Source organism: Chroicocephalus ridibundus, chromosome 1 (genome assembly GCF_963924245.1).
Source record: "Chroicocephalus ridibundus chromosome 1, bChrRid1.1, whole genome shotgun sequence".
NCBI lineage: Eukaryota > Metazoa > Chordata > Aves > Charadriiformes > Laridae > Chroicocephalus > Chroicocephalus ridibundus.
Genome location: NC_086284.1, coordinates 193723752 through 193739510, shown reverse-complemented (window position 1 = coordinate 193739510; position 15759 = coordinate 193723752). Strand labels below are relative to the sequence as shown.

Below are 15759 nucleotides of genomic sequence, written 5' to 3'. Positions count from 1 at the left end.
TTTAGTAAAATGTAGAAACTTTAATTTACATGCAAAACTACAACATATTCATAATAAAAAACTGGTGACTAAACAAATTAAACACAATTTGTAAAAATTGTCCACATTGTTAAATAGGTCTGTACAACCAAAGATTTACAAAGTCCCTGTGCATTTTCATCTTTTCAATGCACAACTGAGTTTAAAGGTTCTGCTCGAATGTTCCCCAAGTCAAGAGCTGAATCTGTCTCTTCATCAATTTCACCAATGACAGCACTGCAATAAAAAACAGGTTATCAGTTGTTGAAATACCTTGGTACAAATCTAGAAAACCACAAAATTAACTAGTGAACTTTTTTTTTTTTTTAAGTTGTAGAGCTCTGTCCTTTGACCTTCAAATTTTGATAGCTATAAGTAGAGTATAAAGGAAGTTTGGTGGGTTTTTTTTAAGTATAGGTTATAAGAACCAAATACTACTGGTCTGTTTTAGGCAGTAAGTTAGCCTCTGAAACAAGAGCTGGAAACCTTTTAGAGAGAAGAGCTTTTCAAGAGTAACATCTAACCACGGCAATTTTTAAGTCCATATGGCATCAGATAAGCAAGACAACTTCCTGCAATCTCCCTAATAAAATATTACTACTTTATCCATCACCTGTGCTATGTTAAGACTTACCTGGACTAAAACACTAGTGTCACCAGTAGAACTTCTTTAAAGAGAAAAGAAGATGAAGGTAACAGAAGTCATACTAGCTCAGGATGGGAACATAAGAGCAAAGAATCTAATCCTTCAGGCATACCCTTCTATTTACCACTTCAGAGACTTGCCAGCTAGTGGCTGTATCCACAAAATTAATTAACAGCCACCGGAAACTATGCTATATTAATCCACTCAATACCTTTCTGAATACATTTCTGGTTTTTGCGTTTGCTACAATCCTGCTGTAGTGAGTTACACAATTATTTTTTACAGTGTGCAATGAAATACCTTTATATATAACTCATTGTCAGAGTATCTTCCATTTTCAGTAACAGAAAAAACTAGAGGAATTTAAATGAAGTAATTATCTTCCCATCTCCTTCTACTCCTCCTGATTTCACAGCAACCAATAACCACTATAGTCGTGCTTTTCCAAACTGAAGAGCCCTTGCCTATTCAGCCTTTCCTTGACAGAAAACATTTCATACCTCTACTTATTCTCACTTGCGGTCTTCATGCATTTTCATACTGCACCCCTCTAAAGGTAGTAGCATACTAGGTGTTTATGCAATGACATGACGATGTCTGCTGGTTTAGCTTTCTTCCTAATATTGTTCCTTCACAGCGAATTGCTATTTACAAAAAAAAAAAAAAAAAACCAAAGAAAACAAAAAACCAGCCAGAGACGAGGGTGACACTGAGCTTAAGACATCCCAATACAGGTGTCTAGGTTCCAATGACAGTCAGTGGAAACTAAAGAGGAACTTAGCTTGCCCTGACACAGAAATCTGGTCAGCTGAGTAGCTTGCTTAGTTCTATCACTGTCTACATCCTCACTACGTCAGGAGCTCAGACAACACAAATGTAAACTGCTTCTGCCAAGTGAACATTCAAGTATTCACCAGCATAAAACCCCATTTGAAATTTGAGTCCCTTCAGAATTCTCGCATGAAAAGAACTTGATCCTGGATGCTCATTACTATTTCATTTGTCAGCTTTTTTCAAAGTGACACTTCAATTTAAAACACTTCCTTAGATTAAAGATTGCCTATGATATCAAAGCATAAGTTTCTCTTCAGTTCACATCAAGAAATACAGCTTTTTATCAGAGATCTCATTCTCCTAGATGTAAAAGGAACAAACAATATCTGCCACTCCTGATGTCTCTTTGATAGGCTTTCTGCTTCTCACACAGCAAAACAAACACACATGTATTTAAGAGGTTTGGGGGTTTTAACCAGCTTTTCTTCACCATTTTTATTACAGTTTTACACATAACTTTCTAGCACTAATATCTTTTCTGGTTTTCATAATCCACCACACGCTTCTAAAACAGAAGTTGTCTTTTTCCTCCTAACAACCTTTATTTGCTTTCGAACCATACTGAGTTTTTCTGATTGATGCTGCATATTCACTGCAAGCTTCTAGCAATGCACAATGGAGTGTCTGGAAGCATTTTATCCCATGACTTCATCTTTTATTTTATTTTTCAAGAGCTTCTCAACTTTCTGAGAGTCCCCTATCTTGAAGTTACTGTTACTTAGCTGTTCTTTCGTTGATCTTCTTCCTATAAGGATGCTGAATTTCAGTATATTAAGAGTTGCATTAATACACAATTATTCCTTCTAACGAATACATTTCTGAGTTAGGTTACAAAAAATAGAATAATTTCAATAAAAGAACGTTTTGAGTGTATTTGAGTAATGAGGCAGCCTGGCATGGTGAAAAAGTGTAGTAGTAAATTATTTGCCTTTTAGACAGATTTGTACTATTTGAATGAAAAGTTACTGGTAGAGTAGCATGCTTAGTCTTACCTTTGTCCATTTATCAATTAATTTATTTTCGCTTAAAAGCTTAAGTCAAAAGTGATGAAAGCCTTCCAAAATGATCCATTTCCTCAATGATATTACATAAACACACCTAGATAAAAATCTAACTCTTGACATTTCTTTGTACAGAAATATTCGGTAGAATTAGAAGATTAAAATTCCTATCCAGGCTCACATGTTGGTCACTGCGACATGCTCTTTTTCTGGTTGTGGTAAAAAGTAATCTCATTTTTTTGTCATCAGTTTCAGAATGCTGCTGCAAAAGTGATCTTCCTAGCAGGCCCACTTACTTAGCAGCCTTCTTTCCACTTCTCTTATAACTCTCACGACTGTTCGGTACATGAGCTACTTTTCTCTGTATTTAATGAGTTTTTACTCTTATTTTGTCAGGGCATTTTTCATCAATTATCAACTCATTCATTCAACCTGTCACTACATCGGCTTCAACAGCTGTTACACTGTCAAGACAGAATCTTCATGGGTTTTACAGTATGAAGTGTTCTCTGTGAAAATCTCATCTAAAAAAATATCCTGTTAGAAGTCAACCTGATATAACAAATTGCTGACTTTTTGCACACAAGTTTTGTCCCATCTTTTGTTCATTCTTCTACCTTTTCCTCCATCGATGGATCCTGCCTTTCACAGACTCGCATAAAGAACATCTACGATGCCTCTAGACTCATCAAAGGAAAATGCTGAGCTTTATACTGACCGTTCCTAGGTCGCTATCAGTACATGAGCTGGTTAATTTACAGCTCAGTAAATCTTAACATGCAATCACTTCTGTAACAGAAACATAGATATTTGCTATTTATATTTAATACACCTCAGCTTTGACAGTACTATCAGTGCTACCCACAGAGATATGAGATGTCTGGGGCCATCAAGATGTATACAGATGCATTACATATATATACACGAACAATAAATTTTTATTAATTTGATTTAAGCAAGAATATGCTATACTTACACGTTATCACCTCTTACAATGTATAATCCCAGCACTACTTGCTCAACTCCTTGTGAAGAACTGAACACTCGTTCGTGGCTTTCATCCAAAATCAAGTTAATGGTTTGATCAAAACCTTTGAGGGTTCCCTGAAAAAACACACAAAAATAAAGCACTCCAATAATGTTTTAAATTTATGATCTTTGCTATGAAGGATATCTTAAACAAGGTGGCAATACTAAGGTACTAGACAACAGATGTCTCTTTAGGTTTTATTGTCAGGCTTAAACACAAACAGCTGGAGAATGAAACTCTAAAAGCAATAATCAATTTAAGAAAAGTATTTATATTTACTACTGAGCGTTCATGCTAAAATCTACAGTAATCTTTAGCATTAAAAGAAGTAAAGTTTCCCTTTTACCAACGATGGCCCTCTAGACAACTAATTTTACTATTTCTATGCTATTTTAGTCTTCCTCATACAGAAGTTTCCAGAAATCAAAGAAATAATTAATCAATCAATGAACAGAAAAATTAAGATCCTTGTGGTCAAAACCACTGAAACCATTCTTAGACATGAACATGTAAGTGATAATATCCTAGCATAGTTCTTCACTGCCATGATGGAATTTGGGGGAATATTTAGGGGAGAAAATAAAATTTTAAAAAATACAAGTCTCACCACAATCATTCTTCCATCAGAAGTAATTACTGCAACAGTACCTGATAGTTCATTAAGGAAATGTTTACAGATATCTGAAATAGAACCATTAACATTTTATGAAACATCTATATGTAATGTAAGTTTTAGGAGTCATTAAGAGCCAGAAAAGTCTACCACCATTTCTTTTTTTAAAAAACGCAGCATAGTTCATAGTAACATTTAACAACACAGTATTTTTATGACAATCTGTTTTAAAGTTTCACTTCACCCAATTGTGGGGAGTCATACACAAACATGAACACCACTGAAAGCAGACTAAAGATTTGAGTTCATTTCTCTTCCCATTACTAACCGCACTACCCCAAAATTGAAACAGCATAAACAGTTTTAGAAGCACTTCAAGCTAATTCTTTAAAAACAGCTTAGCAGCAGGGATCCTGAGTTTGGGATCCTACATCCCCTCACTCTGAAGGTCTGACTATCCCGATTTGATGATCATACATACATCATTCTGAATGGTTTTGGGTTAGTATCTTACTGTTTGTAAATAAAATTAAAAATGCCCATAGGTTATTATGGGTACAAAAAACTAAAAAGAAAAGGGTTCCACAAACAGAAACTCACAGCTTTTGAGCAAATGATGTAAAACTGATAACTAAACACATGTTAAGAGCCATTTAAGGGGCCAGGCCCATTGTGAATCTCATCACAGATCCAAGCAAAAATCAGGTTTACAGCACTGGAGGCTACAGGGGACTTCTGTAAGCCAGCCTTATGTAAAGATAAACCGAATTTGCCAAGCAGGAAGGCCCCAGGCAAGACAACCAGCCGCGGGAGCGGGATGTAGGAGGCCAGAGGCCCTGGCCGACATGCTTTCACAGGCCCTTCAGCAGCCGGCCTAGGGCTGGGCATCTCCTGGCAGCTCACACCTTGCCGGGCCCGCAGGTACCCGATGCCCGCAGCACCCAACCCCGCGCCATGCTGCAGCCGCCCAGCTTTCAGCGGCACCGACCCGCCGGGCCCGCCGCACCCGGCCTCCCCTCACGCCCCCGGGCGCCAAGCAGAGCGAAGGCCCGTTCCCCCGGCCCCGAAGGCTGCCCCGGAACGTTTCCGCCCGACGGAAGGATACGGTTGATGTAATTCTCCAAAGCCGAGGTCATGGCGACGGCTCCCGCGCTTCACTTCTCTTCACTTCTCCTCACTCCCCCGCCGACAACCACCTCCCGCGAGACGGAGACGGAAGCGGCGGCAAGACCTTCGCGACCACTTCCGGCGCGCACCAGTGACGCGCTGCCCCGCGGGGAAGGTCGTGCTGAGGCTGCGCATGCGCGGAGAGGCCGGCGGCGGCGAGGAGAGGCGGGTGGGCTGTACCAAGTAGCCATCGCCGGGGGTCGCCCGGGGGTGGTGGTGGTTGTTGTTATGCTGGCCCCCCCCTCCCCGCGGCAAATGGCACCATCCATAGAGACGCCTCTCACAGAGCCCCCCCTCAGCCGCCATCTTGGTGGGAGGATGTTTGGAGGGGAGAAGGGGAGGCTGTTGCCGTGCCCAGCTTGAGGGTGGATCTTGAAGTCCTTGCTGCCCGGGCGTAGCGACTTCCTTGCTAACGCGGGAGCTGCACAACCCTCCTTTGTTTTCCTGCGGGCCACCGGTGTGAGGCGGACAGGAAGGAGGCCTGGCTGGTGCCCCTCCGCCCTGGCTGGAAGCGGGGAGCCTCGAAGCGCAGCTGTGGGGTGGGTGCCCGGGGCCAGACTTGCAGTGCTGTCTGTTGGAGTCCCAAGCAGAGGCGCTTTCTCTAGGAAATAGTGGGTGTCTGGGTGTGGCTGAGATGAGAGACTTGGGGAAGGTGGTTTTTTTGCACCCAGGTCCCACACTGAAATGAGCATAGCAGCAAGCCACCCGCTTGGGCCCTGGCTGTGGTCTACAAGTGGAGAGTTGTGCCATTTTTTAATGGGGAAATGCAATCCAAGCAGAACTATACATCTGTTTAAAAAGATGTGCACTGTTAAGTAAGTGATTATTGTTCTGCAGAAGTTTGGACGTTATGTTTACATTTAAATATGGGAATGGCAAATAGGGATGTCCTGAAGAACTGCTTTTTCATTGTACAACTTTACTTGTCACAAGCATTCTTCCCTTTCCCTTCTGGTGGCCCATTATTTCTTCAGATGGTTCCTGATTATTACTGCCTGCTATTCCTTCTGGTCAGTCTACATGATGCACACTGTGTTTCCTGAGAGTCCTGTGAAATAGAGGAGTGTATAAAATCTGCTGGATTCAATGGTGGTGCTGGAAGACAATTTTCAGGCATGTAGGGAGCCAGACGTACTTCACACAAGAAGAAGTATCTCGGGAAGATTAAGTTCAGACATTCAGTAATAGAACCAAGTTAAGCTACAAAACTAATCCTGGTGCTTTAGCCATCTTTGTGGGAGATAATATAATCAGTTACTGTGCAACAGGCTTTCAGAAGCATACTGTAATGTGTTGTACATCCAGACATCCTCTGCATTGCAATATATTCAACGTCATGAATGCATCCCTCTAATGGTATTTAATAATATATCACTGTTGGTGATACCTAAACAGATGTATGACCTCTTACAACAGTCTTATCTATCAGGCTTCTCAAAGCAGAAGCTCGATGCTGTTGTTTCAGCACCACTGCTCAAATAGTCTTCATGGAGTCACATTAAAATAAATTTTCTTCCACCTACTTTTTTGACAGTATTGGCTATTTATTGCACTGGATGACAACCTTTTCAGATGGAATTCTGTGTGGGAAATACTCTTTCAAAGTATAAAAATAAAGTGAGCCATTTCCAGTCCAGCATATTATGAAATGAAATGTTATATAAATTCTGGATTGAATATTGTAAGTTCATGACCTTCAGTAGATAGAAAATTAGCTTAGAATATGGAATTCTCCTTTCTGTCAGTTTTTGGATGACACTGAGAAAATGAATATCTGGGAAGTTTTCCAGTCTGTGAGTGAAAAAAGTGATTGTGATGGGCTTCATAAAATGGTCTGAAATAACATTAGATCCGTGTATGATCAGGAGATTAGATGTGCAGAAGCACTGAGAAGACCTTCATAGGAGAAAGCTCTCACAAATAATTCTTTGAAAAAAATGTGAGGAAATTAACTTTCAGATTTTTTTTCTTATTATCTTGATTTCCAGGGCTTTCACCTGTAAACTTCATAAATCTTCATACATTGAAATACTGAGAATGCATTTTTAATAACTAGAAGGTACAATCAGGTGTTTGATACAAGCTGAAAATTCAAAGTCATCTACTTTACTCCCAGTTTTGTAAAAGAAACACTGACTAATTCAACAGGGATGAGGTACCAGCCTTTGTTCTCTTTAACTGATGGAATCCTATAAAAAGAAGTCTCAGATCATGTAGCAAAAGATGAAGACACAAATGAGGTCAAACTGACGCTGCTTAAAACATCTCGGTTCTGCATTCCCTGACTTTCACATGTCTGCCTTTCAACCGTAAAAATATTTTGTTTGGTTTTTTTTTTTTTTTTAATTTTACTATATAGGTGCTACTTAGAGTTTAGTACTAATGCAACTTCCTTTTATTTCAATAAAGACTCCAGGGACAAATTGGGAAGAGTTGCAAATCGGAACTTGGTGTCCAGCCCATGGTTTAATTCCCGTGGGGAATACCATTTCTGGACAGCAGAATGCTGTTTTTTCACCCCCTTCCAGTGTGTCAGTTGTTTCCTTTCACATTGTAGCCATCACAACTACAGAGCAAGCAAAATGAAGTTTTTTAAAGACGAATTAGCCAGAAAAAATGGATAGACATTTCCGAGCACCTCTGAAGGTAACTACACTAAAGTAGTCTCTCAGGAATTTGTCTAATGGCTCAGCCTTTATCAAAAACATGACGAGAGATAGATGTCAGAGAACATAAGGTACTTTTGGAATTGGGCATTACATAATGCCTATCCTTTTAAGTTCTTTATAAAAAGCTTAAAAACTGCCACTAAAACTTATACCAGGATTGGAAGTAATTATTGTATATTCCATGTAAGAGGCTGAAGATTTTTTTTTTTGGTGTGTGGTTTGACATTTTCCTTTTCATACTGTTCCTTCTCTCTATAAAGATAGACATTTTCAAAGGCCAAGAATATGAGATCATTAGGATACAAGGAGGTAGGATAAAATCTTAAAATACTTGCATGGCAACGTTACCTCAATATCCGATACCCTGAGAATCTCTGATCTACCTGTTTATTTAACAGTGTCCTTTCAAAGCAGCAAAGGACTGTTTTTATTTGATAAGAAGGACTAGGACCCAAAGAGTAGACCCAAAGAGAAGTCAGGTGCCCAGGCTTTTCCAAACTAGGTGCTTAATGGGTGTTAGCACTTTCAATATAAATGAACCCTGAAAAGATAATTTCTGGCTTCATCTATGCAGCTGCGCTCTGCGCTTTCCTGAAGGCAAGCAGCTGTGCCCTTCTTCTCACAGTCCCAATCGAGGTTCAGGCTCCTGTTTGAAGCCACCACTGCTGTTATTCTCTGATTTATTAAACCTCCACATAGGAAGTGGGAAACTCTAATCCCTGCATCTTTTTGAGGAGGAAAAAAAAAAAAAAGATATTGCATGCCTGTCCCCCTCAGTAGCAAGGTTTGGTACACTACGTTATAACCTGGGGCCATAATTTCCCCTTTTGTTGAAGCTGTGGCATGTGCGGAGAAAACATTGGTACTAGAGAGAGAGCACCAAGAGTCTAAAACTGTGGTTAAACGACTTCTCCAGTAGAGGGAAATCTTAGCTTCTGGTTGCTATTACAAGGTCTCTTTCAGTGCAGAAATATAGTGGCATTTTAGATTAAATGAATAAGCAGCCTTGCCGGTCGTTTCTCTGTAGCTGGTTAGGATCACTTAAGTCCTAACTTTAGATGTAGAAATTCAGTTCAGTATTAAAGTCTGAGCATGTCACCCTCGTCTTCTTTACAGAGAAAAATCATTAGTTTTCTACTATAGGTTGCATTTCCTCTAACGCTGTCCCTGTTTCTCCAATACCTATAAAGCAAGCCTAAGGCTGACACACTCTAGACACGGGCACTTCACAGGTTCACACGTATATTAGGCCAAGCAAATTTTATTCCTCGTGACCATAGTTGCCAATGTAACATTTTTAGGATCAGAAACTTGCAGCTAGGTACCCTTTTGCCTGTTTCTTCCCTTCAGTTGCTGCAGAGCGGCTCGTGAGGACACACTAAATAACAATGTGAGTATATGCTAAATAACTGAATATGAGCATGATGCCCATTAAGCTCTCAATTAACTGAAGAAACAAAACACCTTTTTAAAAAGGCTTTCCCTTTCTTTCACATTGTCTAGACATAGCTTAGTTGCTAATGACATGTACTTCTGTAATTAAAAACAGTTTATTTCTGCAATTGATTCTCCGTACGTTGAGGTTGGTGTGGCAAGTATTGCTGTATGTTATGCCTTCCGCAGAATATATAACCAACTAATCACGCCCTGGAGTGTCCCTGCACGCTTTCCTGCTTCCTTGCTTTCTGCCAGGTTAGGAAGGAAACCCTGCGGTAGTAGTTGTAGGGTGTATGTGCAAGGAGTTACTGCGTGTAAACTTGTTATCTAGCCCAGGGCTGGTGGAATGCATGAGTGAACGGTCTGTTGCTGCTGTCACTGTATATTGCTTATCGGTTTTACATCTCCCAAAACGCGCTAGCTTCTGGTGGCTTTGCTTGCCTTGGTTATTAAGAAGTAGCCAGGTGTTATAGATCCAGCCATGCTGAAGGGTGAAATGACTGCGGAGTTCTCGCAAGAGGAGAGGCCTGACCAGTTCTGCTGTGCCGTGGCATGTCAAGCCATGTCCCTGTCAGATCAGATGGAGAAACGTTCAAGACCTACTCCTCAGGCTTCCTTGAAAGCTGAAACTCTAATGTGATCACCTAACTGTTGGAATGGCAGCTATAAGAAATTTCGTGTAACAAAACCCCCAGAATTGGTAACATCTGTCAGCCTGCTCCACAAGAATTGGATCCCCTGGTTGCTGCTCAAGAAAAAGTAGTGCCTGAGGTAGGGAATAATGGAGTGGTACGTACTGAAGAAGAAGAATCAGACAGTACATACTCCGGAAGAGAGCTAAGCACCCCCAAATCGCACACATTTCATTTACTTAATCCTTCCTACAGCCTTTCTCATACTTTCTGGGACTCAAAGATTTAAATCTCTCTGATTTTTACCTACCTTCCCAGAATGTCACTCCGTAAAAAGAGCCTCGCGCTTTAGCTCATCTTTAGTTTATACACACCCAAGCTAACTAAACACGATTGATTTCTGTTTATGTATTCAGGAAAAACAGAAACATCCCTTCACCTCTGCTTTGTTCCTCTGGGTCTGTGGAGGCTCAAGGGATCCATTATCAGCAACGCAAGGACACAGATTTTATCTAGTAGCTGCAGAAAAGTAGAAAGGTCTCACTCCCCTCATGCATGACTAGCTGCAGTCTAAGTTGAGATGTGTTTCGTGTAGTATATTATTATATAAAATGACAGGGGTTTGCAATGAAACAACTGGAAAATATAAAAGTTTAACAGCTTGAAAATTGCTTGTAGACTCTGAATATAAGTTACAATGCATTAGAAACAAATCTGTTGCATGAGTAGTCCCAAGTGCTTTTTATTTATCTTTAGAAACTCAGTGTTAACAAACACCTGATGTAGATTTTGTTTGTTATGATAGCAACTGCTGCTATCATGGGAAACATTACAAAAAAACTAATTTTACTCAAAGAGCTCCTTTATATGAGAAAGTGTATATTTTTTCCAGCAATTTTTGCTAAAATGTGCAAAATACGATAGCGATCTTAATGACTACATCCCTATTTTAAGTGTTAGCATAAAAAATAACATGCATGTTTCTGTTTGCAGGAAAACAAACTGTTTTCCATTTTCCTCTTTCTTTTTTTTTTTTTTTTTTACCATAAGAAACTGAAAACAGCTGTAGAAGTGTAGTACCATTATCCTTTTAGATAATAATTCTAGGGGATGTTATGAACTATTGGTAGGAAAAATGTCATTGCTAATGGGTCGTGTACCTGCAACTACAGAATTACAAAGCAAATGGATTCTTGTTTTCAGCTGCTCTAAGTAAAGTGTTAAGACATTTCTGTTGTACATAAAATGAATAATAAGCTTCGTGTAACTGACATTTACTAGCATGTCAGGTTCATCATTTTTTACAGTAATAGTTGAAATTGCAATTGCTAAATTGCTCTCATGAAGCAGGCTTTTCATTCTAATAGATTCCCTACTTCTCAAAGTATAATTCATCTTCCTGTAAAAGCACTGATCCTAATCTTTAGCCTGTGTTAAGATGACTAGATCTTCCAGTTTTAAATATAAGGTCCTTTATCTTAATACTCTCTGCAGGGATGCCCATTTGACCCTGTTCCACTTCTTGTTTCATTTTGCTCTGCAGCACACGATCACCGTGTAAAAGGAATAGCGCATGGTCAAAGGGCTCTTTTCAGAGGTGACTTACACGCTGCCTGCTGCCAGGTGTAATGTAGATTGCACTAAAAAATCAATATAATTCTGCTTTATAACTTACATGGCATCATTATTTTGTGAAGTAGGTTATTCGTTGTACCACAGAGCAATCTTTTGGCACCAGAGCCTTTAAAGCAATTGCAGAAGCGGAGACAGAATATACTGTCCTGCCCAGAAGAGGTGCCAAAATCTTTCCTGTTAGAAACATGTCAATGAAAGATGATCAACAGGAGAGGAAGACAAACAGGAGAATCTGCCTTTCCTTTAACAGGCACTGCACTGTTTTGTCTAATAGAAGGCATAAGACCAAAGGGCAAGGAGGAGGCCATTTTTTGTAATCAATAGGCTATGCTGTGAAAGGCAAAACTTGAAGAACAAGCAAACAGAATTGCACCAACAACAGCAATGAAGAGAGGGGGCACATGAGGATGACCGATGCTATACTTTCTTCACAGCCTTGAAGAGGGCTGTCTGTTTTGTCGTTATCTCTAGCCTAGGATTTTGCAAGCTACTGCACCAACTGGATATTTTCTCTTACAACCCCCAGAATCTCCTTGATAATTGCAACTGGCATCTTCATTTACCATCAGAGCATGTGTTAGCTCTTTCACTGGGTACTTTCAGGTACTCTCGTCACATCCTCTGGTTCGTATTTCTGCTGGCACTCTAGATTCCTTCTAACGATGAGTCTTTTTAGCTGTTAGTGTTCTGATACCAAGGTCAGTCAACTTATGGGGAGAAGAAATAGCTTTGGTGAGCTTGTTCCAGCTGTGGTAGCTCATGATTCACTCAGGCAGGCAGCTGGCACCAACACTGGGCTCAGCATTGAGGCCCTTGGTGCGAAGAAGGTAACGGTTTATCCTGCACCCTGGAATCTGGGCTGCAGCCAGCAAAAGGGTGTCTGGAGGGGAGGGAGGGATCGCGATCATAGAGATTAATAGGAGTAAGAATGATTGGCAGCAAAAGAAAGTCTTTCTGTTGACTTAGTGCTTGCACTGTTGGTCTAAATTGGGGAACACCTTTGTAAAGAAAAAAAACGCAGGGCTTTGGGTCATGACAAGATGTATTCCTTGTTTGAAGAGGTATCCCCACGGGTGAAGCTTTTCGTTTGAGGCAGATGTACCTCACAGCAAGAAGTTGCATTGTGTTCACAGGGTTTTTTTTTCCTTTAAATCTCAGACAAAATTTCGTCTCCTTAGATTAACAGATCATGTGTTCAAGGCCTAGTTGCCGCTCTGGAGTGATGAATGTCACAGAGAAACTCATGCCCTGAAATTTCTGGGCTATTTGGATGGGTACATCCAATGCCTGAAAGTGCAAGTTAGTTGTGTAACTCTATAGTGCTCTAGTAGTTGGGAGGGGAATGATAAAAGGCATTGAGAAATGTCCTTCTGTTGGAGTGCGTGCTTGCCTGGCTGTGGTGTAGAAGGGTTACCGTCACTCCACCGTATCTCACATGGGAGAAGAGCAGTGTCCTGGAGAGCACAGTGCTAACCATTAGTAACTGCTGCCTTTTCATTATCAACCACTGTGCTATTGCATTATTGATTAATGCTGTTGAAAGCCATTCCTGCTGGTCCCTTATGTTCTTACTGAAAACCACTTAACATATCAGCTACATCTAACTGAATAGCAAGAGGAATGAGTGAAGTGTCATTCATAAGCACTACCTCCCTTTACAGTCATTGGCAAAAATATGTATGTCATTGAATATTCAAACCATCCTGAAAGCACCAAATTTCCAAATATAATGCTATTTTTTTATATTTTACTCAAGTTGTGCTAGATATGCTGCGACTACTAGTGTTCTGGAGACTTGCATGCTGCACTCACTGTAGGGACTAAAAGTGTTCTGTACATCTTGGTTAAGCATTGCCATATCTCAGGATGATTGGTATATATTATTCTAATTATTTACTGAATCTGTAAGTTGAATCACAGACATTCACTGAAATAGCAGAATTTCTTTTGAAGTCAGTGGTGGAACTGTAAATAGAAGTTAGCTAATTTTTAGATTCTGGTATTCCAATGACACCAGAAGGCATCAGTCAACATTAGGGCCTGATTATGCTAAACCCTCTATATGAGCATGGGAAGAGAGACAAAAAGTCTTGGCTACAAGGAATTTAGACAGTGAATAGCCACGAGAAAGTGTAGAAGGAAGGAGGTATTAATGTCTCCGTCTTACAGACAGTATGCAAAGAAAGGTGATTTGCCTAAGGCTGCTGTGTACCACCAGTAGAAACCAAATTTGGATTCCTGAACTATAGGCAATTTTTCATAGTTTATTTTACAACACCCTTTTGGTTCTTGAGGAAGGTTCCTTTGCTTCTCACCTCCGCATGTAATTTGATACAGAGCATGTATGAGCATTCCCCATCTTGCCCCTTCTCTTCTCCTTCCCAGAGACTCCAATACTTTACTAATCACCTTCATTCTCTTTCAGCCTTAGGAGGAGAATTTCCAGAGTGGGATATGGACCGCAGTATGCCACACATGACGTAAAGCACTGTTATCATCTGCCTCACCTGCTTGTCTGTCTTTTAAATTAAAAAAAAAGAAGAGAGAAAGAGAAAAATAAAGAATTAAATACATCTGAAAGAAGATCATTAGAATGGAAATAATATTCATTGCCATTGCTGATGACACTGACATGACATATTACAGTGTTTATATATATTTCAAAAAATGGTCTGTCTTCTTTTATGTCAGATAAGTGATGAGGCAGGTGTGTCTCCTAGGCAAAACAGGCCGCTGCAAATCGAAGCACAGTATCAAGATAAGACTGTCATTGTGCAAGTCGCTGCTGCCCCGAAGCTAATGTGCACAATCTGTTTTCGCAAGTGCTTTCATATTTTTGTTCTTTATTATGAACATATACAGCACAGAAATGTTTTTAGTATTGGCTGACTCTGGTATTTTGTAGTCACGATTGTGGTATTTAAACAGGAGGTGATCTGTTCTGCACAGGGAAAAGGGGCTGTGTTATAGAGGAAATAATTTTTAAAAGTGTTGCTATTTTTTGGCAAGAGGGTGTTATGATTATTTTTCAAAGAATATACCTAGTGTTCATTATGTTCATGTACAAACCCATGGTGATTTAAATCTGATTTTTAGTCTGTACCTAGGGAGCATTATCATTGTGTTAGAAATGCAAGTATGACATTAAATTGGAAAGCTCTAACATATATATAGTCTCATCTATTTCTTCTCTAGCTGCTGTATAATATTGCTCCCCAATTTCAGCCTAAGAGCTGTGATTACTTAGATGAAATGAACAATGTCACTCGAATAGCAACTATTGTAAATAAAGGAGATCTTTTTATAAAACTCCATCATATTGTTAATATCCAAAATGCGTTTATTGTGATAAAGAAGCGCATTGCCCTCGGTTAAGAAAATCCCTTTCAAAGAGTGTGCCTGGCAGTGATTTTTGAAATGCATTTCCAGACTTTCTGAAAATCTTGAAATACAAGCGTGACATGATTGTATTATGAAAATGTGTTTGGTGACGGACACGTAATTATCTTCAGTTTCCAGACGAAGCAGAGCTGGTAACTTATCTCCAGTCACTGCTAGCAAATTTGTTTAGACGCTTATTGAATGCAGGCTTTTTTTATCTGCTGCACCACTCTTGCACAGAGAGAAGTTGTTTTTTCAGGAGGCATTGTGTCCAGGATATACATATCTAGATGAAAGTTGTCTCAAGGTAGGAAAAGCTCCTGAAACACGTATCCCTTACATCTCAGGGTTATAATTTTTCCAGGAAAATGCTCAGCTTTAAAAACTGTATGTCACGGCACCATGTGTGTACATATTGCAACACACAATGCCAAGTATAATGCCAGGTTTTCTGAAGCAGGTCTGTTTTTTAGTTTCAAGCATTGTTGTGCCGAATTGATGATTAATCAGTAATGTTCCAGCTGAACAAAGCCTCAGTTCAGAAGGGTACAATTGCTGCTCTGGGTTTAGACATTGTCCAGCAAGGGGCCTCTATACAGTGCGAGGATTCCAAAGGCAAATGTTTGAACATAGAAATAAAAAGAGCATGGAGGAAGCTGGCAACAAGATTATGCCAGCTAATGCTCTAATAAACAG

The 15759-nt window shown here is 39.9% G+C and overlaps 1 protein-coding gene across 2 annotated transcripts; it reads right to left on the bottom strand.

Annotated features, from left to right (window-relative positions):
• Positions 1–10596, bottom strand: LSM8 (LSM8 homolog, U6 small nuclear RNA associated). Of its 2 annotated transcripts, XM_063323244.1 has the most exons (5): positions 10587–10596; positions 5248–5305; positions 4137–4177; positions 3476–3603; positions 1–255 (listed from the first exon to the last, which is right to left on the bottom strand). In XM_063323244.1, exons 2-5 carry the CDS (start codon positions 5276–5278, stop codon positions 165–167), a joined length of 291 nt encoding a protein of 96 aa, XP_063179314.1. In that variant the 5' UTR covers positions 5279–5305; positions 10587–10596; the 3' UTR covers positions 1–164. The 2 variants fall into 2 exon arrangements, with proteins under 2 accessions (XP_063179314.1, XP_063179313.1); XM_063323243.1 differs by lacking the exon at positions 10587–10596 and having other exon boundaries at positions 5248–5364.
• Between the last annotated feature and the right edge of the window lie 5163 nt (positions 10597–15759).